The sequence below is a fragment of the Oryctolagus cuniculus genome, chromosome 15 (assembly GCF_051225735.1).
Source record: "Oryctolagus cuniculus isolate XC-2025 breed Fujian yellow rabbit chromosome 15, ASM5122573v1, whole genome shotgun sequence".
NCBI classification, from domain to species: domain Eukaryota; kingdom Metazoa; phylum Chordata; class Mammalia; order Lagomorpha; family Leporidae; genus Oryctolagus; species Oryctolagus cuniculus.
Genome location: NC_142881.1, coordinates 62881639 through 62907843, shown reverse-complemented (window position 1 = coordinate 62907843; position 26205 = coordinate 62881639). Strand labels below are relative to the sequence as shown.

Sequence of the window (26205 nt, the reverse complement as noted above, 5' to 3'; positions counted from 1 at the left end):
CTGGGAAGGGCCAACGTGGGGATTCCAACCCAGGCTGCCGGAGGCCACAGCCCAAGTCGAAGTCCTGCACGGAGCCACCGCCAGGGGCCACAGGAGGGGCTGGGCTCAGCTGTGGAAGGAGCATGCGCGCAGGTGCACAGCGAGCCCTGCAGTCGCCCCCACCCCGGGGTTCATGCACCAAGGCTCGCATCCCTCACCTGGAGATGATCTTATTTTCCTTCTCGATGAAGACAAAAACTACCACCACAAACGCCAGAAACAGGGCGTATTTGCTCCTCATCCTCAGGCTGTGCCCGAAGTCCCGGCAGTCCTGGGGCAAAGCCAGTCCCTTCTCCATGGGGAAGGTAGGTGGGGCCGCGGTCGGCAGCAGGCTCGCAGCTCAGGAGTGTCCTCAGGTGGGTGACACCCTCGTCCTGTGGGGAGAAGGGGCACTCAGGACACCTTGGTCTGCAGACGGGACAGGCAAGGGGACAGCCCCACGAGACCCTTTGAGGATGCCAGACCCATCCAGAGAGCAGGCCCCGAGACTCCAGGTTTCTGTCCTGGTCACTTAAACGCTAACCGAGAGCCCAGCTTAGCTTAGCAGTGATCCCTGTGTCCCATAGGGCGGCCCTGGCTCCAGCTTCCCACCAAAGCAGACTCCAGGAGGCAGTGCTGATTGCTCAAGTCTCTGGGTCCCGGCAAGACCCGGATGGAGCTCCTAGCGCCTGACTTTGGCCTGGCCAACCCCAGCCATTGCGGACATTTGACAGACAAGAGCTCTTTCTGCTGCTCAAATGAAAAATGAACCCATTCGGCCACTCACCCCTAGCAATTTCTCTCCTGACCCCGAAATGAAAGGCATGGATGAGTATACGGAAACAGTGCTCCTCCCCAGAACAGCCTGCATGCTTGTAACGGCGGAAGCCTGCAGATACCCAAATAAAAATGGGGGGCATCTGTGCAGTGGTTTGCCACGTGGCCACCAACAGTGCAGGGGGACTGGGCGTCTGGTGCCGGCATCTCATGTTACAGTGCTGGGGTGCAAGTCCTGGCTCCACTTCCGGTTCTTGTACTCCCTGGAGGCAGCAGGTGGTGGCCCAGGTACTTAGGTCCCTGCCTCTCATGTGTGAGACCTGGATTGGGTTTCTGGCTCCTGGCATTGCTCCCCCCGCTCCAGCTTTTGTGGGCATTTGGGGAGTGAACCACGCATGGGCAGTCTGTCGGCATGAGCAGGACAGGTGACAGGACACATTGCCCAGGCATCCCGCTGGCCGTGGTGGGCCTTGAAGTCACTTGTCCCTCTGAGAGGGTCTAACCCGGCGCTGTGTCCTTGTCATGCAAGGTGCTGAAACTCTGGCTTTCTGCCCTCTGGGCTCTCAGACCATGCGAGCTGCCTGGGCTGGATGGGGAGGGGAGCAGAAGGAGCTGGGGCCAGCAGTTCCAGGTTCTAGTCCTTTCTACCACACCGTGCAAGCTTCTACACGTGACAGCCTCCCTGGGCTCCAGGTTCTGAACGGGGCGGTCCTTACTGCACAAGGTTGCTCTGTGGAAAGCACAGCAGGTAGGTGTGCACAGTAGGTAACCGTGCATTAACTAGGAGAGAGAAGAGAAAGGCGTGCAGAGGGGGCGTGGCCTTCCCCCTTGTAGTTTCCCTCGTGGGTCTGACATCTTTGCTGATTTCCAAGTGGGGTTGCCTTGGTGATGGCTCCTGCACCTGCTCTCCCCCTCCCTTCCCATTTTTGTGTTGCAGTCGCAGCCTCCTCACCCGAGAACCACACGGGGTTGCCGAGATCGTTCCCAGCATTGCCCTAAAAGGAAGCAGCCAGGGTACAAAGGCTCCGACATGAATCATTGCACAGGCTGGGGCTCTGGCTCTGCCCTAGAGCCTGCCCCTCCGCTCAGCCCTGGAGGCCCCAGGGAAAGAGGTTTAGAGGTTCTGAGGGGATGTGGGAGCTCTCTGGACCAGGGGAGGGTCATGGGGTTGGAGGTCACAGGGTCACGAGGGAGGGGGACCTGGATGAGGGTCACCAGGCAAAGGCCCAGGCAGAACCTGCCTGCAGGAGGGCTTTTCCTAGAAATGGGCTGTGACGTGCGACACTGGACAAAGCTCTGTGCCCTCCCTCCATCTCCCAGCGTGAGCACTGCTCTGCCTCCTTGCCTGGCTCATGGAATGAACTGAAAAGCCCCTCCTCCTCCTGGTGGATGCCCCTCCCAGCCCCTTTGACCTTTGACCCACACCTTTCACCCCCTCCACGCCCTAGCAGCTAAGTAGCAAAGGAAGCGGTGATGTCCCGCACACCTGCAGGGCACCAGGGACACGTGTGAGCCCAGTTCTGCTTGGGTGCAGTAGGCAGTGGGCTGGCACCCTCCACCCAACATCCTCCGCGTTCTGCTCGCTGGGAGCCAACGCTGGAGGCAGAGAACGAAGCCTGGGGCACTGAACTCCTCCATGGCAGCGGCTATCCCGGGAACTGGCGCTGCCGTGGGCCAGGTCCTGAGCAAGTATGCAGTCAACCCAAGGAAGCAGTCTGGCCCTCCGGGAGCTGGCAGCTGTCGTGGACCCCGCCCCTCGCCACCTCTTCCTAGCACACGCCCCACCAAAGCACTGTGCTCCCGTTTCAGTCCTGCCTCCCACCCCTCCTGCACAGCTAGCCCTTGTTGGAGGCCAGGACCACGCCCCCTCCTAAGGTCACACCCTGACTCCTGTTTCCCCGCCTGCCTTCTCCCGCACAGGTGGGCGCCCTTCCCCCACTCTTCTCCAGCTGCGTCCTCCCCAGCCTGTCCCGGGCTTCCTGCCCTGTCTTTGGCAGGCACAGTTCCTCCTTCCCCCTGGACCCCTACCACCCGCCTCTCCTGACAGCACCAGAGAGCCCCTGCCCACAGCCGTGTTGTCACCCAGCACACACGGAAGCTACTCAGAGGTGTGGACGACGCCAGTGCCGACGGGACGGCTCCTGCAGCTCCAAACACTCCAAGGCACCACTCAGTAAAGCACAGGCCGTCCAGGGGCCTTCAAGGTGCAGACCCTGCTCCCTGTCACCCTTTCTCAGAGATGTCTCATCCCTGGTCGGTCCCCTGACCAGCCCCCCCCCCCCAGGGGGGTGTTCTGCACGAGCTAGGTCCAGCGGCCATGTCCCGCCGGGGGCTCTGTATGAGCTGGGCCCTCTGCCCGGGAGGCCCTTCCAGACCGTCTCTGGCAGCTCCTTCTTCACATCCAGGAGTCAGCTCAGTACCCCCTGCTTAGGCGTCCGTCGCTGACCCCCAGTGTCGTGCCGGCCAGCTCCCTGCTTCCCTCTTAGCACCACCCCCTGCCTCCTTTAGGGATGGGAGTGAACTCCGGCGGGGCCTCTTTGACCCGAGGCAGTGGCAGGTCCGCGGGAGGAGGGCTCCATCCGTCCCTCCACCTCGGCCTGCCCTGCGCTCAGAACCGCACCTGGCACACAGTAGGTGTTCCAGGACCCTTGTCGAGAGAACGAATGGAGTTCCTGAGCATTTGGCTCAGCATAAGGTGCTGGTTTATGCTTAGAGGATAGAGGAGGCAGCAGCGGCCACTCCCTCCGTCTGTGGGTGACTCCCGTGTGTGCCCGCTGCAGGTGTGTGCCGGGAACTTGTGCTGGGGCATCAGTGTCGCTGGGCAAACCCCCACTCCTGCCGCCTCCTGCGTCCTCCTATCACCCTGGAGCCCTCCAGTGCAGGCTTACAGCTCTGTGCTGTGAGGGAGGGCAGCAGGCAGCCCGGGACAGACCTGGAGCCCCTCAGGGGTCTCTGCTCAGGCTCCCTCAGGTCCTGGCAAGGGGCCTCAGCAGAGCACCAGTTCCAGCCAGGCCCTTCTGCGGAGGCTCCAAGTGGACGGCAGCGCAGCCCTGCCTCCCCCCGGGGAAGGTGGGGGCCGTGAGTGGAGCTCTGTTAGGGGTGCCCGGCCCTGCCAGATGCATCAGGCAGCAAAACTCCACTCCCTGGGCTGAGAGCGGTGAGGATGGGGCCTCAGCTGCTACGGGCTCCGCTCACACAGGCTGTGCTGGGGTGGGCTGCTGACAGCTGGAGGGAGGGGGCTCCGTGTCGGGGGGAGATGGGAACTCAGAAACCTGCATACCTGCTGCAGGCAAAGCTCGGCGCCCCGCGCGGGAGGCACCCCACCAGCCAGACACCGGGCAGGAAGGCCTTTGTCCCTGAATCCCTGGAGAGTGGCGGCCCTGTGTGGGTGGGGGAATGGGCCGGGGAGCCCCCAGGCCACTGGCAGAGAAGGGCTTGGAGAAACAGGGAGGGAGGACGGCCCGTGCAGGACGGGAACTTCCAGACAGGGCCTGGGAAGGCTGAGCACCCGTTACCTGGAGCGCTGTGTCTCACCCAGTGAGTGAGGGGGAAGAGAAGGCAGCAGAGGTCTGAGCGGAGACGGCCGCTCCGAGGTTCTGGCCTTGGCACTGGGAAGAGCCCAGCCGTGGGATAGCACGCTGGGAGGCGAGGTGGCAAAGAGAAGCGAGCAGGGTGCACCTGACAGCACAGGCAGCCTCAAGGGGAGGACTCACAGCCCCCCCCTGCTTTCAGACTGGAGCTTTCACGGGCATGACTGTGGGTGTCCCCACCCCGTTTCTTCTCCCTCTCCCAGGGAGATTATTGGTGGGGGGGTGGTGTTCTGGATGCGAGTTCCCCCAAAATCCTCATGGGACCGTCTCAGCGAAGTGTTGTGGGTCCTGATTGCCAGGGCGGGGGACTCCCGTAAGCTTCCCGCAGGGAGGGGGCCGAACCCCATAACAGTCACTTCAGGTGCAGCTGCCGGTCAGCTCCCAGGCACGTTCCCTTGTGCCGTCACACAAACGTTCATTTTACTTCAAAACTGCCCTTTCCTTCAGCCCCTCTCCCACATAGGCTAACGTCTACTTAGCTACATTAACAGGAGGGAGGCGGGGCGGGCGAGCACCTGGGCTCCTGCAGCTCAGGACTCTCCCTCTCCCAGAATGGACCCATCTGTGACTCCTGTGTGCAGCCTCAGCCCACAGACAGTGCACACGGCACCCGAGAGTCGGTGGACGTCCGTGTACCTGGGTGGTGGGCTGAGGGCTGGGGCTGCCACGGCCTCCACGCCTGGCCCCTTCCATGCCTGTGTGAGGACGTGGCGGAGCAGACTCAGCCTGGGGTCAGATGAGAGAGAGCCGCTTTCCCCCCACCACACATGTGCACCCAGCCAGCGTGGCTCACTCGGAACTGACCTGGCCAGGGACCAGGATGCACAGCCCAGGAAGCGCCCCGGGCCCGGAAGCTAGGTACACGAGGATTTCTCAAATGTCCCAGCGGGGGCCTGGGCACAGCACTTGGCAGCAGGCAGGGGTTAGAGTGCTGGTGCAGGGCTCGGCCAGATCTGATCTGACACTTCAAAAGGGGGGAGGTGGTATGGGAGGCAGTCCCTTCTGCAAGGGTCCGGGAGAGCAAGGTGGTGGCAGAGGCAGGAAGAGGAGGGGAGAGCGTGAGTGTTCCGGAAGTCCAGCGCACCGTGGGGACATCACGCTGAGCGCGACAGGCCAGTCGCAGGACAAACACCCTGCGGTCCCACTCGTGCGGGGTCCTTAGAGCAGTTAACAGCCATGGGCACAGAAGGTCGAGCGTGTGTGCCAGGGCCGGGGGAGGGCACGGGGAGTTGCTGGCTCATGGGCGCAGTTTTGCAAGATGAAAGGAAGTCTGGAGTTGCTTGCTCAAGTTGGGTGTACAGTTAAAATGGTAAGACTTACGCACCAAGTTTCCCGCAATAAAAACGGAATAAATCAGCAGCAAAGTGTCAGGGCGGGGGAGGCTGGGAGGCAGAGGAAGGTGGGAGACCCCGGCTCTGTCCGCAGAGGGCCATCCCGTGCTTGGTGGCACCCACAGCGCCTGAGAGGGCAGGCCTCCATAAATGTTTAGGAAGTGATACATGGTCGTGCCCGCCATCTTGAAGACTTAGCTGCTGTGTCCTGCAGCCCGGTCTTCCCTGCCCAGTGCTGGCACAGGCCTGGGCACACGTGAGACGCTTCAAGTTAATACCTCCATGGAGAATAGAATGCTGTCACACCATGGCTGACTGCCCCCAGGGAGGCTTACGTTAGGATGCTGCACCCAGCATCACACCCACGCACACTCACACCCAGCATCACACCCACGCACACTCACACCCAGCATCACACACACGTGCACACACACCCCGGAGCTGCAGCAGCTGCACTCCTCTTAGCTAAAAAATAAGCCCATGTGCCTGTCCCCCATGTGCACACACGTACGTGGAGATGGAGCGTGGCTCAGAGAGGCTGACCAAGTTCACGGTCCTCTCTACAGCTAGGGGTGCCCTTGGCCTCCCTGCTCCTCCTCAGCATCTCTGAAGCCCTGGGACCTCAGCAGGCACTGGCAGCTCCGAGTGCGGTTTTCCCGTCTGTGAAATGGCCACGTTTCAACACTGTTGGTGTCCCTCAGCAAGGCACGAGGCCCTCCATGTGGGCCTCAGCCTGCAAGGCCAGCAGCCCATATTACAGCACCAGTTCGAATCCTGGCTGCTCCCCTTCTGATCCAGCTCCCTGCTAATGTGCCTCAGAAAGCAGCAGAATACAGCCCAAGTGCTTGGGCCCCTGCACCCATGTGGGAGACCCAGGTGGAGTTCCAGGCTCCTGGCTTCAGCCTGGCCCAGCCCCAGTCCTTGTGGCCATTTGGGGAGTGAACCAGCGGGTGGGAGGTCTCCCTCTCTGTCATTCTGCCTTTGCAAATAAATAAATCTTAAAACACACAAAAACCCTCCATCCAAGCACATAGGCCTTGTGCATTCAACCTTCAAGCCTTCAGTTCATAAAGCCCTTTAGTGAACAAAAACTCACAGGGTGCATTAATTGTGAGGTTATTAAGATACCTAAAAGCCTCGAAGTTTGCAGAAGATTTGCTTTTTGAAAAGAACCGCAGTGGGTGCCAGGCTCTCCTTGTTAGTTCCATCTCTGCACTCGCCTGCCTTGTGTTTTTGTGAACACGAGAGGAACCGGAGACGCGGTGAGCCTACGAGACCCGAGGGACGCTGCTGCCTGTCCAGGGCACACCACGGCTGGCAGGGAGCGTGACACGGCTAATTTTATATTATTACTCACACGCCTTCATATGTTTTCATGAAAAGCAGCCAGAATGAAAAAGAGTCGTAGGCCTTCCCCACAAAAGGGCTTTGGGTTTCGGGAAAGTTGGGGCAAGGCCGCGCAGTGTGCACAGAATGTTCTGGGTCTCACAGCAGCCAAAGGCGGTGGGCAGCTGGGGAGGAAGGCAGGGGTGGCCAACAGCAACTACCTGCCATGCCACGTTGCCCGCAGACGCAGTGGGCAGAGAATAAACATCCCTGAATACTGCTGTGGTTTGCCTGTGTCCCCCAGGGGTCACAGGTCCACGTGCTGGAAGCGTGGTCCCCACCATGGTGACGGGAGAGGTGCGAAGCCTTTCAGAGCTGGCAGGAACGGGGTCCCTGGGGGCCCCGCCTTTGGAAGGGACTTGTGCTGGGCTGGCAGGGTAAGTGAGTTCTCCGAGAGTCGTTCTCAATCAGCCAGCCTGGCCCTGGTGCCCTCCGGCTTCCTGGCTCACCACCATCTCCTCTGCACACACTCTTGCCAATGAGACACCTCCACCAGGAGGCCCTCACCAGGGCTTAGCAGAGGTGGAGCCCACACCCTGGAACCTGCAGGCTTGTGAACTACACCAGCCTCCTGGTGTAGCTCCTGCCCAGCTTCAGGTATTTCATGAGAGCACAAGAACCAGACGAGCAGGAGAAGCCCTGGGTGGGGGCCTGGCCCCTGTGCGTCTCTGCTTTTCTCGGATTCTCTCGCAGTGAGGCTATGGCAGTGGCCCTGGCTCTGGCCAGCAGGGGTGGGGGTGGGGGTGGGGTTGAGAGTGACAGATGCCTCTGCAAGGCCTGGTCCTTGCAATGACCCCCACATGCCTTGGGGGGCCTCCCTGTCCTTGCTGTGGCAATGCTGCAGGCCACAGCTCCAGCAGGCTTAGTCCAAGACAGAAGCAGCTGCACCCTGAGATGCTCCTTGGAGAGCCACCTAACCCGCCACAGGTGTGATAGAGGAGGAGCAGCCTTGGCTATGGCAGGGCCCAGAGACGGGTGTCTGATAGTGGTTGTGGCAGGGCCCGGAGACGCGTGTCTGATAGTGGTTGTGGCAGGGCCAGAGACGCAGGTCTGATAGTGGCTGTGCCAGGGCCCCGAGACGCGGGGTGTCTTTTTTAAGGGGCAATTTGCTGAAACCATCATTTAAATAAGCAATGCCTGTGCTGGGAGTTCCAGTCTACCCTCAGCATCCGAGGCTGGGTCCCCCGCAGATAACAAAACCTGAGACATTCAGGTCCTCCAATACAAGGGCACAGTGCTTGCCCAGAGCCTACCCACACTCTGGCATCCTTCAACCATCTCTAGGTTATTTATGATCTCTATTAAAATGTAAATGCATGTAAATAGTTGTTATACCACAGTGTTTAGGGAATAATGACCAGAGATGCAGTTATTTCTGTGGCCATTTCTGGTCCACGATGGGTTGAATCCGCAGACGCGGGCCCGTGCACACGGAGGGCCAGCTGTGTTTGCTGCTTCTGCTGTAGGAGTCGGGCTAAGGGCTGGCGTTGTATGACTTCCCTCATTCCTCGTGCTCCCGTTGCTGCCGTGAGGGGGTGCCCACTGTTGCAAAATCCTGTGTCCATTTCTGGGGTTTTTGGTGTTTTTGTCAGTTTTGATCATTTGCCTTTCGATCAGTGTGTGGATGTGTGGATGTGGGGGGGGGGTCTGTGTGCGCACGCACGTGCATGCGATGGGTGCATCACATGTGAACATGCTCAGGAGACGCTCCCGGGGCTGGTCTTTGCTGTGGCTAAACAGCTGTCCCATGTTGCTCTGCAGCTCTGTAGACAACCAGGTGGAGAAAACCTCACTGCCTGCTCCGTGCCACCCACTGACTTCCCCAGGAGACTCTGAGCCTTCCCGCTGCCCCTGGAGTACCCAGGGAAGGGCCGGGGCAGAAGGAAACTTCTTCGGCTCCTTGTTTTCTTCCAATCTTACTTCTCCGTGTCCCCACCATCTTCAGTGTGGAAGAAATGGGATTTGGGTTCCCTGGGGCAGTCTCCGCACAGACCCCACTGAGGGGTACCCTTGACAGCAGGAAGGGCTGTCAGGAATCCCAGCCGCTCCCTTTTGGCAATGGGTTCTTTTTTTTTTTTTTTTGACAGGCAAAGTGGACAGTGAGAGAGAGACAGAGAGAAAGGTCTTCCTTTTTGCTGTTGGTTCACCCTCCAATGGCCGCCGCAGCCGGTGCGCTGTGGCCGGCGCATTGCGCTGATCCGATGGCAGGAGCCAGGTGCTTCTCCTGGTCTCCCCATGCGGGTGCAGGGCCCAAGGACTTGGGCCATCCTCCACTGCACTCCTGGGCCTGGAAGAGGGGCAACCAGGACAGAATCCGGCGCCCCGACAGGGACTAGAACCCGGTGTGCTGGCGCCGCAAGGCGGAGGATTAGCCTATTGAGCCACGGCCTGGCAGTGGGTTCTGCCACCACCACAGCCTTGGGGTCTACATGACAGCAGGGGTCTCGGCCTGCATGTGCCTGCTGCTGTCAGTCAGGAGCCCATCTATACCTGGCCCTGGGAGACAAGGGGTGGGGTCTGAGGAGGGAGACAGAGGTCTCGGGGGTCACTGGGAGCCAGCTTGGTCTGGGTCTTGGCTCTGCTGCTCACCCTCTGCTGGCCTTGGGCAGATCTTGCCCTGCTCTGGGCCTCGCTGGGCCCCCGGCATTGCTGTGAGCACCCGGGAAGCCTGCGTGAGGCTCTGAAAAGAAGGAGGCCTGCCCACAGGCTGGGCTTCCCTGCCCGGAGCCTGGCCATAGGAGCGGCACCGCTGGTCCGCACGCCTCCCTCCGTCTCTCTCCCTGCAGGGGTGCGAGTAGCTTCAGGGTAAGGAGGCCAGCTTCTCCTAGGGAGCAGCCCAGATGGTCCCTGCCTGCCGAGACCATCACTCCCGGGCAAGGGCTCCCCTTTCTGGCATTATCTGGAGGGCCACTCGCCCAGCACACCAGGCTGCCGGCCAGGACAGCTTGGGACTCAACCATAGACAAGAGGGAGCCGTACTGCCAGGGGCAGGGCAGAGACCCGCCCTCAGTTTGTGGGGTGACCCCTCGGGTCCCACACCCCTTCTCTAAGACGCGCGGCCCAAGCGCGAGGTTCTCGGACAGTCTTGAAAGAAACATACCTTGGAGGCCCCAGGTCTTTGCTGACCTCCCAGGAGATGGGAGCCTACAGGCTGTCCCAGGTGATGAGGAGAGGGCCGCCAACCCTGGCCCCGGCCCTGAACGGGAACTGGCTTGCTGCACAAGGCAGATCCCCAAGACTGAGCAGGCCTGGAAGTCTGAGGCACCACCAGGTTACGCGGGGGTGGGGGTGCCGTTCCTGCAAAGTCGAGTCAAACTCCTCTGCGGGGAGACAGCCTGGCTCTCCCCGGTATGCAGCCGTCACCATTAGCAAAGGACACACAGACAGCAGGACCGAGCTGGGACTTGAACCCCTGTCTGGCTGGCTGCAGAGGGGGCAAGTGTGGGGAGGCGGGGAGCACACTGGCCATGGGGTCAGCCACGCCCCCACGCCTGGGTTCTTTCAGCTCAGTAACTTATAGCTGTGACCACAGGGCCTCATCTGCCCGAGAGCAATGCATTCATTTCCTGTGGCTGTCACAGCCATGCCCACAAACTCAGGGGCTGCAAACAGCACCCTTCTGTTACCTTCCAGGTCTGAACCGCAGCAGCTCAAGGTCAGGGGCGCTGGCCTAGGATCAAGGCGTGGGACACCCTGCACTCCTTGTGGAGGCCTTGGAGGAGAATCGGCTGCCTCGCCTCCTCGCATTCCATGGCTCACGGCCCCTTCCCCTGTCTTCAGCACCAGCACCAGCAAAGGCCGAGTCTTGCTTAAGCTGTATTTTCCCACCCCCCCCCCCTTCTCTAGCCATGGTTTGGAAGGGTCTGTGTGCTGGCAGCGCTGACATGGAGGACCCCCTAATAGGTGGGGCCTAGCGGAAGGGAGTTAGGTCACGGGGACTCCACTGTCATGCGTGGGCCAGTCCTGGTCTCAAGAGTGAGTCAGTCATGGTGAGAGCAGGCTGTCACAGGTGAGCTGCTGCACACACTGTCCCCCCGGCCTGTGGCCAGTGCTCTTGCCACTTCTCTGCTCTGTGGTGACGCGGCCCTGAGCACTTTGTCTGTTACCTCTTTCTCTAGTAGCCGGCGGGGGGTAGTTCTGCAGCAATAGCAAACAGACCCCCGTGTGCTGTCAAACCCCCCCCCCCCCCGCCTCCCTCTTGTACAGACCCTGGAGACTGGAATTAGGGTCATCGACTCGCATCGCAAACCCTGTAACTTAATCACACAGGCAAAGCCCCTTCTACCGTGGGCAGCGCACATCACTGGGGCCACTTTCAGACTCCCACAGTAGCTGTCTCCTTAAATGAGGCCGCGCAACACTGGCCCAGCGTGCCTGGCGGGAGGCTGCGCGCACCTCATCCCGGCTGCTAGGAGAGCACTTGGAGAGCTTTTAAAAAATACCAGTGCCTGGTTCGCCCCTGAAGATCCTGGGGAGGGGGCTGTGCCTGGGCACGTCCGGGGGCTTCCTGGGGGCTGGCGGGCTGCCACGGGCGCCGAGCTCCAGTTGTTCTGATTAGTCCACCGAAGCTCCATTCCCAGGAGCTGCCCACTGAGTGTCTGCTGAGCAGCAGTGAACCACCAGTGGGGCCCCGAACGGCCCGGGGCAAGGGCTGCTGCATGGGGCCTGCAGCCTGGGGCCCTGGAGTGAGGCGCAGCCCAGAGACGGCTGCCTGGGAGGCCGCGGCCCCTTCTCCTCCCCAAAGTGCAGCCGAGGGGCCAGCCCGGGCAGAATGCAGTCATCAACGGGCCATTGTTACAGGAACACAGGGGCTCTGTGCCCCGCCACACTCCCCTCCCTCCTGAAGCTGCTGGAGGGCTGTGAGGCTGGGGAGGGGGCCGCGGCGGCCCTGTAGGACTGAGGGATCAGGCGAGGGGGCCAGCAGCCCCTGGCTGGGGGAGGGGCAGAGCAGCGCGGGCCGTGGGCTACTCTCTGGACTTGGCAGCAGGCTGCCATGCCGGGAAAGGGCTCCAGTTCAAACTGGGGGACAGAGGACAGCTGGTGAAGGCACTGGGCCCCCCTTAGCGCCCCGGGGACGCCCGCCCCAGCTCCTGCCCTGGATAAACACGGGAAGGTGCACTCGGCGTGGTCAATGGCGCCTTTCACGGCCTTGAGCAGCGCAGCGTTTCAGAAGGGCTGCAGGGTTTCACGGCCTGTGGGTTTGGAGCTTGAGCGGCAGGTAATCCAGCGGGGGCCTCTGCTGAATGGGTCCTTTCTCCACTCGGCTCCTCACACGCACGTGGCCGGGGCTGCCTTTTAGGGAGGTGGTGGTCAAGGCCGCCAGGACTGCGCCCGGCCGGCACCCTCTCCAACCTCGGCCGGGGGAGGCTGCCTGCAGCAGTGGATGGCGCTGCTGGGGACGCCTGTATTTGCGTCCGGCTCCCACCTCCAGCTTCCTGCCAGCGCAACCCTGGGAGGCAGCCGTGATGGCTCAGGAGGCTGGGTTCCTGCCACCCATGTGGGGGACCTGGATTGGGTTCCCAGCTCTGGCTCTGGTCCTAGCTCCGTCTCGTTTGCTGTGGGCATTTAAAGACTGAACTGGAGGACAGGAGCTCTCTCTGTCTCTAAATTAAAACAAAACCAAAAAACCCTCCCGAGGGCCACAAGCTGCCAGCAATTCTCACCTGTTCAGTAAAGCAAAGCCCCTGGTGGTGTTTGCCGCGGGGGCACAAAAATTCTAGGAGGGTGGAACTTGAGCCCAGCGGCCTTGGCCTCGGCTGGGAACTGGGTGGGAATGCACATTCCCAGGCCACCCCCGCCCCAAACCGAGTGAGGGTCTCGGGAGGCGGGGACAGCAAGCTGTTTTAGCCAGCTCTGCGGGGGGCCGTGTCTGACGCACACACGAGCCATTGACAGTCACTGTTTGAGTGACAGCGTTTTGGTCCGTCCGGTGGGGCAACAAGCTTTCGTGTTCTTTGAGAGAACGGTGTGGTGCAGAACAGAAAACAGCAGAGCAAACCCTGCGTCATCAGGACAAGTGTGGCTTCCACGAAGCTTTTGTTTCTGTGATGAACGCGTCTGAGGTTTTGGTCAAAAACGTTTGAAAACCACTGTTTGAGAGCCAGACCAGTACTCGTGGGGCCAGTTCCTCTGTCCCAGGCGGGGAGGGGGGGGTGGGGTGAGGTTTAAGGCTAGTGGCTGGTGTGAGCGCCTCGCACCCCACACCCCACCCCACATCCTTGGCAGGCGGTGGACAAACAGTTGTGCCGTTCTCAGGACGGGCAGCTCCCCCGGCTGAAGGCGGCCCCCAGCCTCCACTGCCACCCTGCCTGGCCCCCGGCAGTGAGGTGGCTGCGTGCGTGCTGTGGACCGAGTCCCTGTCCAGCTACACCTGGGTGGTGGGTGTGAGGCTGCTCTGCTTTCTTCTCTGTATCAGTTCACGGCACTTGAATTCTCCACACTCCACACTCCGCATCACCAGTATTATCAAAACAAGACAGTCAAAGCTGAGGGCCCATCTTCTGCATGGAAACCGAGAAAAGGGACCAGCTCCATCAGCCCAGGCCATGCTGCCACCAGCCCTGGTCTGCACGCAGCCTGGGAGCTTCCCCGACACGTCCCCAGAGCCCCCCCTTGACCCTACCCTACAGCCTGGACCCATCCCCCAGGGGCCTAGCTCTAACCCCCCCCCATCCGTTACCCTCACCTCCTTACAAAGCGTTCTTGTGCCTCCCCAGTCCCGCACCAGCCCTGGGGGCAGGCTGGATGCTCGCCACCACCCCTCCTCCACTATCCCCATGAGAAGCTAAGTGGCCTGCCCCAGTCACCCAGCCAGGGGTGGGCGGTGAGGCCTCCTGCACACACACCATTCTGCACACTTCCCACCTTGCACTAGAAGTAGCACGTTCCTGCTGTCATTGCACTGTGCTGCACAGACACAGGAGGAGAGAACACAAGACGCAAGGGTGCAGGGGGGGAGTGAGGGGGGAGAAGGCACCTGTCCCGGGGCCACGGGGAAACCTGGGTGCTGTGCACTTCCCCTTGCCACTGGGCCCCCCAGGTCAGTCCCCCGTCACACAGCTGTGCCTGGCACTCTTGCATGGGGCCCACAGGGCTACGCTGAACAGAAGCGGCACCTCAGACACGGCTTGCACAGCTGCACGGACAGGAGCAGGCTGGCTGGCCTCGGGTGCAGGAGGAAGCTTCCTGCTCCTCTGTCGTGGCCTGCCTGCTGTGCAGTGCTCCCCTGCCTCAGCCTTCCCATCTGTAAAAAGGGCACAGTGACACACAGGAGCACTGAGGACCAGCTGACCACCGCGCAAGCACCTTGTGCACAGGAAGGGCTGCAGAGGGCTGCGTGCTGTGCCTGCTGGTCTTGTGACTGGCTCAGCTGCAGGGAAGGGGGAAGTAAGCGGATCGCAGGGCCCCAGGGGCAGCACTGGGGTCAGGAACCTCGTGGCTAGAGCTCGGCAGCGTTGCCTGCGGCTCCAAGCTCGCCTGGGCCACTCTGTACTGGGTCCTCCAGCAAGTGACTGACCCCTCTGCTCGGGGCACACGGCATGACGCAGGGCTGCTGGGAGGACCAAGGGGCATGAGGCCTGGGGAACGGGGGCGGGTGTCCCTGTTACTCAGTGCTGCGGGCCTTCCCTCCTCTGCATGTGGCTCTGAGCCCGTGGGTGGCAGGCTTTAAAAAGGAACCAAGCCCAGGAGAAGGTGAACACAGGTTGGCCCCGAGGCAGCCACAACTGAGTCCCAGCTGGGACCACCCCACCCCCACCAAGACAAGAAGGAAAAACAGAGAAGGGGCAGGCAGGAGGCCAGGGCTGACCCGGAGCTGCAAGGGCGGGTGGGGAGCGTGAAGCCTCTGTGTCCCGTAGGTGGAGTGAAAGGTGACTGCTAGTGGCCGGTGGCCGGGAGCCAGGGCTACGGGCGGCCAGGGCAGCTCGGGAGACCGAAGCCCCCGGGCAGTGCTGGACTCCGTAGTGGGGGGTGGGAGGGTGGGGAGAGCGGGATATCTCCAAGGCCAGTTATTTTCCAGGTTGTGCCTCAGTTTACCCTAATGATAGACCAGGGAGCCCAGGTGGGTAAGATTTTACTTTTTAAATTTGAATTTAATTTAAAAGTGGACAACTGGCGTTTGGCATGGTAGTTCAGATGCTGGCTGGGCAACCCGTACCCCTTATCAGCCTGGGTTCAGACCCCAGCTCTGCTCCCCATCCCAGCTTCCTGCTGAGGTACACCCTGGGAGGCAGCAGGTGATGGCTCAAGGAGTGGGGTCCCTGCCACCTACGTGAGACACCCGGCTGGAGTTCCAGGCAGGCCGCTGCTGCCCTTGAGGGAAACCCAGACAGAGTTCCTGGCCCCAGCCTCAGCCAGGCCCAGCCCCGCAGATGGAAACTCACTCTCTCTGCCTTAAAAAAAAAAGTATAAAAAAGGGCAAAACTGGATCATTTAAAAGCATCTCACACACATTTTATAAAACTTTACAAAAAATAAAGTCAAAGTAGTTTCTAGGTAGATGTTCTTGTTTGGGAAAGGTCATAGGTCATCGTAACAGGCCTTTGGGTTTCAGCAAAGGCAGAAGGGGGCTGGGGGAAGCAAAACTGCCCTGCAGAGAAAGGCCCAGAGCTGTGCAGAAACCAGCTGCAGGGGCCTGGACGAGCCTGAGGAAGAGGCAGGGCCCGGGGGCGGGGGAGGGCGGAGCCGGGAGGGGTGCCCTGCAGGCTGTGGGCTTACAGGCATGTCTGGGGGCTTCCCAGAAATCACTGGGGCGAGGAGAGCTGGCCTTGTGCGAACCACACGGCCCGGGGCTTGGGGTTCGGTGACCTGGGCATTTCAGGGACAGGGAACCCTGGAGGCTGCACAGCCACAGATTTCTGGGTGTCCACGCAGCACCTGTCAGCAGCGTGGTGCGTGCTGGGTGATCCCGGGCCAGTGGTGCTGGCTCCCGGATGGACAAGGCACCTGCCCTCGGTGCCAGGGCTTCAAATGTGTTCCAGGGGAAAGGGTGACTCACTGCCCATGGGAAGTGACATCCTCTACCCCAGTGCTCGGTCCCGAAACACAGACACCTGGTGACTGTGCAGTGAGTCAGGCCCGACGGGGAAGGAAGTGGCCAGGCGGGCGCTGCCCGGGGTCAGAGGGCAGCCGGCTCCCCCGCCTCCAGCAAGTCACTGCCAGCAGATGACCTGAGCGTTGCAACGCCTACTCTTCCCAGCTGGGAGAGCTTGGGTAGTCACAAAACCTCTCCAGGCCTCCGTGTGCTCACCGGGAAAATGGACCCAATCCTGCTTCTCTTGAGAGGCCCTGGGGAGGCTGGGAGGTTGCCACTCTCCCCGTCACTGGCCTGGCCGATGGCAGCCAGGGGCGCTGGCACCCACGCCCACAGCCTGGGCAGAGGAAGCTGGCACATGGCCCTCGGCCTGGCACACACTCCTTCCCCAGGCCTGGTCCACCAAAACCTGGGCAGCCACCCCAGGAGGCCCGAGGGTGGACAGGAGTCAGAGGGACCCCTGCCCACAGGGTGGCTCCACCATCCCCATCAAGCTCTCGGTGAGCTACAAACGGCCCTGGTGCCTCCCGCCCGCTCTGCACGGTTCCTTGGGCGCAGGCTGGGTGCACCTCACCGCCCGTGTGTCTCTGGGGGCCGCACGGCAGAGTGGCTTGGCTAAGGGCACGTGCGGCGCTGGGCAGCCATCGGTTTGACTCCCAGACGAATCAGTGAACTTCCCCGGGTGACAGTGATGGCCTCTGTGGAGTGGGGCTGCCTCGTGCAGTTGGACTGACGCCGGTGAGGCGCTGAGCGAGGAGGCGGGGCCTGTGTGCCAGTCTCTGAATGCCCCCGGGACAGGGCACAGTCTGGGCACATCGCTCCCCAGGCCTGACCCCAACAGAGCAGCAGGCGCCTTCCCGAAGGAAACACCAGTCTGAAAGTGACACAGGCCCGGGGCTGCTTCCTCCCCACCCTGGATTCCAATCAAGGGCCGGGCACCCAGGTCCCACTGGAAGCTCGCTCTGCCCATCGCCAGCGCCAGAAACTTCTGCTTTGGCAGCGTACACTGCCTGGGACTGGGGTGAGGGCGCTCGGCAGGGAGGGGGCCCCGGGGGCAGGAAGTGGGGGAGCTGAGCACTGAGGTCACCGGCGAAGCACAGCCGGCTCCGTGAAGTCATGTTTTCCCCAAGTGGCTCACGGGCCGCCCGAGGGCTGTGAATGCAGAGCTGTGTGCCATGGCCTGCAGGGCTCCCTGCTCTCCCTGCCCTGGGGACCACGCCCACAGCATTCGGGCTCCGATCCTGGCTGCGGCCCCTGCCCAAGGCACATGCTCATGCAGACTCCGCCTTGCCGTTCCAGCATCCTCTTTGAGGAAAGACCCAAGTGCAGACACATCTGGGTGTCCCTGCAGCCTCTGACCACGGCCACCCCCCCACCCCACCCCCCAGCCCCAGCTCGGCTGAGTGACCTCGGGCAGCTTCCTCATCTGTAAAATGGAGACGGTGCATTGTATGGGGCTTAGTGAGGATGGGTAAAGCACCTGACACAGCAGGTGCTTCACAAAGTACAACAGGCAGGGGCCTCTGTTTGCCTTTCTAGGGGTTATGTCCCTGCCCACGTATGCACGTGTGTGTACGCTCACACGCACTGCCCACCGGCAGGCACTGCTCTAAACTCCCATACGCAGGCACAGTTGAGGGTGGCATTTGGTGCAGGGGTGAGATGTCCCTTGGGACGCCCACATCCCACACTGGAGTGCCTGGGCTCGAGTCCCAACTCTTCTTCCAATTCCAGCTTCCTGCTAATGCAGACCCTGGGAGGCAGCAGGTGAGGGCTCAAGTCCCTGGGTCCCTGCCACCCACCGGGAGACCTGGATGGAGCTCCTGGCTGCTGGCTGCGACCTGACCCAGCCCTGGTTCTTGTGGGCATTTGGGGAGTGAACCACTACACAGAAGATCTCTGTCTCTCTCACTGTCACTCTGCCTTTCAAATAAAATGAAAATACAATTATTTTTTTAAAGTTAAAGCTAAAAAAACGGAAAACGGAAACATTTTATTCTCACATCACCCCCACGTGGCAGACACCATTACTGAGAAAACTGAAACAGTGAAGTCAAGCAACTCGCCGGGGTCTCACGGCCAGGAAGTGGGGGTGGGGGCTTGGGTGCAGGCCGCCCTGCCTGCGCAGCTCTCTCCCTCTCCTACCTGCTTCCCGCAAACTGCACCTCAGTCTGGGCGGGCTTCACCGTGCCCTGCATTTCAGCCTGAACGTCCCCACCCCCACACCTCTGCCCAGCTCTCCTCCCGGCACTGGAACGGCGCCTCCTCCACGAGGCCTCCCCAAGTCTCAAGGCCACCTTTGTGGTCTCATCACAGTGGAACTCCAAGGTGTGCCCATGCGTCCTCTCCTCCTCTGGCCTGAAAGGGATTCTGGGTGGGGCTGTGGTCCCGGGTGTCAGGACTGCACCCTGGAGAGGCTGAATGACGTCCACAGGAGGGCAGGACGGGCAGTCACCTGCTGGTGCCCTGAGTGCAGCTGTCTACCCATAATTCAAAGCGGCCTCTTGACGGGCTTCAGGCCCATCCTCAGGACCCCAGCCTGGTGCCCACAGGGCCACTGTGACTCCCACCACCCTTCCCAGACACAAACCACTTCTGAACAGGGCTGTGCTGGACTCAGGCTGTGCTGTCCTCCCAGGCAGTAGCCCCTCACGCGGCCTGCGTCACCTCTGTCCCTCATGCTGCACACCCAGGACTGCTAAGCATGGCAGGTGCACAGGGCAGCAAGGAGGGCAGGGTCCTGCCCTGGCGGGGACCACGGGCCAGAGCAACTTCCGGCGAGGCCCCCAGCCAGACATAGGAGCGGCGAGGGGAGGGGTGCCTGCAGCGGCCGGGAGGGCTGCAGAGGGCAGAGTGTGGGCGTCTGGAGGTCAAGAGCAGTTCAGCAGTGCAGGCAAAGGCTCCCCGAGCTTGCTGGGCAGCTCCGTGCTTCCTCCCAGGGGCCCCCGTGATGCCGAGACAAGCATGGGGCAGACCCCCAATCTTCCAGGCCCCCCCCAGCCCCCGCCGCCACCTGCACCACATGTTGAGACCAGGGCCCAGCGGCAGGGGAAGGCCGAGGTGCCCACGTTCTTGGGTGGCCTCTCCAGCTTCCCCTCCTGACCCAGCGGCCCAGCCAGCCACAGTCATGCAGTGAGCCTTCCTGTGGGCCATTTCTGCCCTCGGCAGAGACCCGGCAGGACAAGCAGACGCACAGGTGGTTTCCGGGCAGGGATAAGAGCCCAGATCCTGGAGGCAGCTACTGGGCTCAAGGCCACTTCTGCTCACCCACTGCAGACGGCTGCAACTTACTCGGCCTGTCTGCCTCTCCGCTCCCATCTGTGAAATGGTCATCACCCCAGCAGAGCAGGGCAGGGCACACAAGCTGTTCTGTGTCCTGTGTAAACCACTCCCCCACCCCCGTACGCGCGCCAGATGCCAGGGCGGGGAGAAAAGTGACAGAGAGCGTGTCTCAGAACAGCGAGCAGCCAGGCCCCGACCTCCGCGGTCACGGCGCATCAGTTCCTTGCCTTCTGAAAAGGACAGCCTCCCTCTGCAGACTTGTCTGTCCCTCAGGCTCCAAGACGGCCCTGCAGGTCTCCAGCGGAGAGCTGGGGCCCTGGCCAGTGTGGCCGGAGTTGTGAAATCCTTTGCTGAAAACCAGCGCAGTCCCAGCCAGGGGGGTGGCCCAGTTTGTTTGCAAAATATTTCCCCAGATAGCGCTGCTCTGGCTCAAACACGTTAGCACTTTCCAGAATCCTGCAGATGGTGAGGCAGCTGGAGAGGAGGTGGGGGGGGAGTGGGAGAGGCTCGGGCCACATCCCAGGTAGCCGAGCGGGCTGGCACAGGCGTGCCACGTCCCAACGTGAGTGGGCCCACGCAGGGCAGCCTGCAGGCACAGCCCTGGAGGCTTCTTGTGACCCAGAACCTTCCTTGGAAGCACAATACATACGTAGAACAAGAGAGAGAGGGGGGCCTGGTCGCCCCTCCCACCAGGCCTCTAAGGGTTCCCCGCTGAACTCTGGGGCTCCACGGAACCTAGTTTGAAAACCCGTGCTGTGGAAGAAGTCATCTTTTCTGGGGCGGGCAGGAGGGGAAGGGAGGGGAAGAAATGCCCACACTGCTTCCAGAAAACGAGCTGGGGTGGGGGGTGCTGTCCTACAGGGACACAGGGGGAGACTCACTCGCTGGGAGGGCACGCTATAGTGTGAGAATGCAGATTCTAGAGCCAGAATGGGGCCGAGACGTCCGCATCACCCGAGTGCCCATTCTGGTCCCACCTGCTCCACTTCCAATCCAGCTTCCTGCCAATGTCCCTGGCCCCACCATTCTCCACTACCAAAGTCAAACTCACCAACTCACGGACAGATCACGGGCCCCTGCGCGAGGTGGGGGGACGCTCTCTCCTCCCACATGCTCCTACCCAGGCCACCCGCGTCCCGGCAGTACCACCATGACTGGCTGGCGAAGGGTGTATTTCCTGGCTTTTGAGGCTCCGAAAACAGACGAGAAGGGGCGGGGCAGGTGTAACCACAAAAGGCCAAATAAGCCTCGGGAGGCTGGCTCCCGGGCCGTGGTTTCATGGTGGCATCAGGAGAGGCTGTGCTGAGAGCCGGCTTGTTTATTTTCCACACCTTTCCTCCAACTGCTTTCCATAGAGCCCTCCCAATCCCCAGTGACAGATTTCCCAGGGCCCAGAGAAAGCCACACTCCCCCACCACACAGCCACCTTTGTGAGGAGGTGGGGACACGGAGGAGAGCGGTAGGCGTCCCCCGTGGCCAGGGGCTCCCGTGGCCCGCCCCTCCCTCCATGCCCGCAGCCAGATTTGAGGTGACAGAGACAGAGGGCACAGAACACACCGTCCAGCCTGTGGGGCCCGGCCTACACCCTGCTGTGGAATCCACAGGCTCAGGGCACGGCAAGGAGAGAGGGTGATGGGTGCCACTCCTGCTTCAGGCATGAAAAGGAGAACTGTGTCCTGCTGGAATCTCCTCCTGAGGGTCCCCTCCCAGCCAAGACGGCCTTGGCTGCCCTGCATGGGACAGTCCCTCTCCGGGCTTCACCTAACAGTGTCCCCACGCATTCCCCTGTGACAGGCACTGGGTCGGAGCCGGGACCCTCGGGTAGGGCAGCTCCTCCCCAGCTCGGTCCCCAGACGCTGTCCCTCTGTGCAGTGGACAGGGCGAGAGCTCCAAGGCTCTCAGACTCGCCCAGGCGGGCTTCCTGTGGGAGGCGCGCAGAGGTGGGCTGGCGGTGTTCATCCAGTGTCCCCGGCTTCCCTGGAAGGGTGCAGCTGTCACCATCCTGGGGACACCTGTGCCATGGGCCCCAGAGTGGGTAAGATGGTGTGGCAGGGTCAGGCAGCGGGGACACTGCCCCAGCAGGGGGAAGCCCCCTAAGCCCTTGAAGAGGTGGGGTAGGGTGGCAGGCAGAAGGTGGGCACAACCGCCCCCAGCCTCACGACCTCGCACACTCCCTTCTCGTTTCTTCATCTGCAGAGTGGGGCCAGCAGAGAGCTCCGTGGGCTCCATGGCTGGGGACCAGGTGAGCCACGCGGTCATCCCCTCCCCTGGCTCTCTCGGCTTCTCTTTGGCAGGTAAGCGAGCACAGGGGGCGGCAAACAAGGGCTGATTTCCCAGGGACACGTGACTGTGGGGCCGGCCACCAGGGAAAGGAACACAGCGATCTCCCAGAACCACAGTCATCCATTTAACCACTGTTCCACTCACCTGGCAATTTCTTCCCCAAGGTAGGGTCAGTCACATGCGGCCGCTTTGTCCCCACTTCTCAGATAAGCCGCAAATCATCTCAACAGAATTACCACATCTCCCCAGACTGACCCCTGAACCCCAACCTAGAAGGCTCCAGGAGCCTGGGACCAGCTGGCCTTTGATTCCCACGACGCATGGTGCAGCCGAGGCCGGGCAGAGGCCTCAGGGCCACCTGGGTAAAGCAGCAGCAGGGCTGCTTCCTTGTTGCCGTGGAGAACCAGCAGGGATCCCAGAGTCTGGCCTGGTGGAGGCAGTATGGGTCTGGAGTCAACACTTTCCAGGTTCAAGTCCTGGTTCTGTCTCTCACCAGCTAGGTCACTGTGAATACCTTACTTAACTCTTCTGAGTCTCAGTTTCCCAATCTGTAAAGTGGGGATGAAATGCTAATTCATGGGGATGTAATGGCTTGATGAGATGATACTCCTATACGTATAGTACCTGACTCACAGAAGGCAGGACGAGGGTGGAAAAGTGATGGGGTGACAGGGCTTGGCCATGCAGCCCCTTGTGAAATCAGGACTGGCCAAGCATGGCTTGTCACCTCTCTCATTCGGGCCAGTCCGTGGTGCTGCCCACACGTGCTGCCCATTCAGGCGTCACAGCGTGGAATGCCCACTGAGCCGAGTTCGAGTCCTGACAAGGAGGCAAAGGCACAGAACCCCACACTTCTTCCCAACGGTGCCCAGGCCGCCCCCATGCTCTCAGTCCCAAACTGGGGAACAACGTATGTTTCTGCTCCTCTGGGAAACTCACGCCAGCTGGCACAGAAAAACCTAACTGATCCTCGCTGCAGGGACTGTGACGGCCCCTCCACCTGCTCCTGCCACGGAGCCAAACCTCTGGGGAGGACACAGCTCCTCGTGAGAGCCATCTCCAGCCAGGCCAGCAAGAGCCAGGCCCCGGAGTGCATGCCCCCTGGATGCCACGTGTTCCGGTGGTCCCTCTGCCCCCGCCCCTGCCTGTCCCACCCATCTCTCTCACTTACCCAGCCCTGGCTCCTGCAGCCTGGGAGGGACAACGGAATCAACTCCTTCCCCTGCGACACATCTAAAGTTATCTCCCACTGAGACCTCAGTGAACCCGCGACACATCTAAAGTTATCTCCCACCGAGACCCCAGTGAATCTGCCAAACAGCACCTCACCCCAGCTTAGCCAGATGCAAACAGGAAACCTCTTCAGACGCCGGAGTCCAGGGAGGAGGCTCTGGGCCCCTGTGCCAGCACCCAAGGGGGCCACTCACTCTCTCAGACACACCAGGCAGGGCTCCTCGGAGCCACCTGCACCCCAGCTGGGCTCGGCTCACAGAGTCCATAACAAATATTAGCTATCAGCCTCACTGCTCATCAAGGGACTACCTGTTGAGTACCCGCTGTGCCAGGCACTGGGGTAGGCCCAGGACAATCCTTAGAACATCCTCAGGCCCCAGTACACTGCGCCGAGGAAGCCACACGCAACCTCAAGGGCAAGCAAAAGCAGACCTCGGAACAGAACCAGTTTCTTCCTGACCTTGGAGTCCTACTACTCCCACTCTCCTTCCCAGCCCCTCCACATTCACGTACCCAGAGCCGGAATGTCCTCGCCCCTTCCCCATTGAAGTCCTCGGAGGAAGCACATCCGCTGGGGGAAGGGTCTCCGCCTCCCTCCAGGCCTGTCACGGCCACCGCCCGGCTGCAGCCGGCGCAGCCCGGCCCGCCGGCCTTCCCCACTCGGCTCCCCGGGCCCAGCACGCCGGCCTGAGTTTGTGAATCACTCGCTCCTCTCCCCGGGCCTCGCCTCCGGAAGGGCTGCGCACGCCCAGACACATCACCCAGACACCGAGTTTCCACCCCAAACACGCTCCCGCCGAACCCGAAAGCCGCCTCCGACGCCGGCTTTGCTCTCCCTCGCCTGGTCTCCAGGCTCTGGCGGCCGCGACCTGCCACAGACAGAGGCCCCTTCCCTGGCACCCGGGGGACTCGCTCTCCCCGGGGGCTGCGTGGGCAGCGCAGACTGAGGGGCCGGAGGACGTGCCGGGTTTAAAAGCCCAGACCCGGAGCCGGCAGGAACACGGGCGCAGCCCCGCGGCACGCGCGGTCTGTGCGAGCGCCCGGCGCAGCGAGGACCCGGACCACCCGGCGGATGGCACCCGGTGCCACGGCTCGGGGTGGCTGCGTGGAGTTCGCCCCGCGTCGGGAGCTCCCTCTTGAATCCTCCGCCTGGCCGCCTTCTCCCAAAGTTCGGCACTCTGGTGGGGGGCGCTCGTCCGGGCGGCCTCCCCAGCGGTTCCAGCACGCTGGCGCCCCACTTACCACGGCCGCCCCGCCGCCTGTGGCGCGGGCGGATCCAAGTCTCCGCGGCTGCGGTCCGGCGCGAGCAGCATCCGCTCGCAACTTCGCCCTCCTCTCGGAAGATCCCAGCCGGAGCGACCTCGGCGCCCGCGCTGCCCGGGCTCTGCGCGCTCCCCGGGGACAGCGGCGGCGGGCGGCGGGCGACGACCGAGGGAGGCGCGGCCGGCCCGGTCCGCACGCCCGGCGGGAAGCGGCGCCAGGCGGGCGCCGTCCTGCGCAGCGAGCGGGTGAGCAAGCGGTCCTGTCCCGCGCCCTCCCCGCTCCGGCCCGCGGCGGCGGTGGATTCCTGAACCGCGTCCAAGGCGCTCGGGAACCCTCCTCCTCTTCTCCTTCCTCACCCCACCCAGCTCCCACCCCTGCGCGCCCGGCTACTTGGGAACCGTTGGTGAAGTTGGCGCTGCCCAGGCTGCGCGCGGGCCGGGCCTCTCCGGGAAGGAAGGGGAGGAGGGGGAGGAGCTGGCGGGAGGGGACCGGGACCCGCCCCCGGGGAGCCGCCTCTCCGGGACCCCTCTGCGGGCCTTTGTTCCGGGCGCAGCGCCTGGGCTCGTGCGTCCCGGGGGACCCGCCTGGAGCTGCTCGGATCCCCACCCCTCCCGGCGAGGCTGGGAGGAGCTCCGGGCCGCGGCTGCGGCTTCACCCTCCGGAGCCGCCTCTCCTGGGACCCCGTGGGCTGCGTGGCTTCTCTGCGGTCTCTGCCCCAGCGAGGATTTTCCCGCGCCGTCCCCACCGCGGGGTCACGGGTGTAAAGGACGGTCCCCCACCCCCACTCCCTGTTTCCAAAGACTTGGGAGGCAACAGATCACCCTTTCACCCTTCTGTGCAGACTGTCTCCCATCACCAGCCTGTCCGGGGCTCCCTGAACACCAAGACCCAGGAAGCGGGGAAGAAATGGGGTCCTCACCACCTGGCGTTGTCTTGAGCCCCTCCGAGCAGCTGCGGCTGTGGCCTGCTTGCTGTCTGCAGGGCCCGTGGGGGCAGCGCGGCTCTGGGGTACAAAGACTTTTTTGTGCGGAGCGCGGTTAAGGGCTCAGGACTGGAACACGAAGCAACCCGTGTTGCTGGTCCCGGGCTTCCTAGGACTTGGGTCGGGAGCCAACTCAGGCCTCTGTGACACGGCCTGATGGTGCGAGTTTTAAGCACAGATTAACTCCTGAGGAGGAGGAGGAGCCTGCAGAGCTGGGGGAGCCTGCAGGCCTCCCTTAGCCTGCCCCATCACTTGCAGAATTCACCTCCCAGGAAGGAGGCGGCAGGGAGCACAGGGCAGCACCTGGGCCTTCCCTGGAGCCCTCCTCCTGGGGGGCTGGCGCCCGAGGTCCAGGCAGGCTGGAGCTGCCACCAAGGCTGCCGGCCAGGGCGTGCCCGGGCAGAGTCCATGATGCGAGACCGCAGAGTCTTCTTCAGCAGAAAAACCTGATTGGGTGCCCCCCCTCTGTCGTTCGCAGCGCTGGGCCGGGTATGGGAGCCTGGCCTCCCCGGGCAGGTCAGAGGAGTCTCCTGCAGACTCTACCGCCCCTTCTCCGCTGGGAGTGCCAGTGTTCCTGCCTTCCAGAGCCGTCAGGGGGCTGTGCTGGCTTGCACCTGCTGGCTGGGCCGGTGAGGCCTTCCCACCGGGTCACATGGATGAACAGACGTGGGATTCTATCGCTGTGACTTTGTGATGCACTCCAGGGGCAGACGCTAGAACTGGGTCGCTGTCAGGTTGCAGACTGTGGGCCTCTGTGCTGCGTGTTCACTCAGCCCCTCCTGAGTATATAGAGAGAGGAGAGCGAGCAGCAGTCCTACCTTCCATAGGGAAGAGAGACACCAGCAACACAGGGGAGGCGTAGGGGCTCCAGGGGGCTCCAGGCCGCGGTGTGTGCAGGCTGCAGCCTGGTGCGCTCGCCTGGGCTTGAGAGACAAGGTGGAGTTCTCAGGTGCGGAGGGAGGGGGGTGTGCCAGGGCGTTCACGCCTCGAGCTGCGGCTGGCGGGACAGTGAGGCACCCGGGTGGGGGG

General features: G+C 62.3%; 1 protein-coding gene across 4 annotated transcripts in view; it reads right to left on the bottom strand.

Annotated features, from left to right (window-relative positions):
* Positions 1–26170, bottom strand: part of CHST3 (carbohydrate sulfotransferase 3) — a 31874-nt gene extending 5704 nt beyond the window's left edge. The window contains exons 1-2 of one of the 4 annotated variants that reach the window (XM_051823795.3): positions 25114–26170; positions 198–413 (exon numbers count right to left, since the gene is read on the bottom strand). In XM_051823795.3, coding sequence (XP_051679755.1) covers positions 198–337 — 140 coding nt within the window. In that variant the 5' untranslated portion in view covers positions 338–413; positions 25114–26170. The other 3 variants (XM_008269989.5, XM_008269990.5, XM_070057802.2) reach the window with 3 other exon arrangements.
* Between the last annotated feature and the right edge of the window lie 35 nt (positions 26171–26205).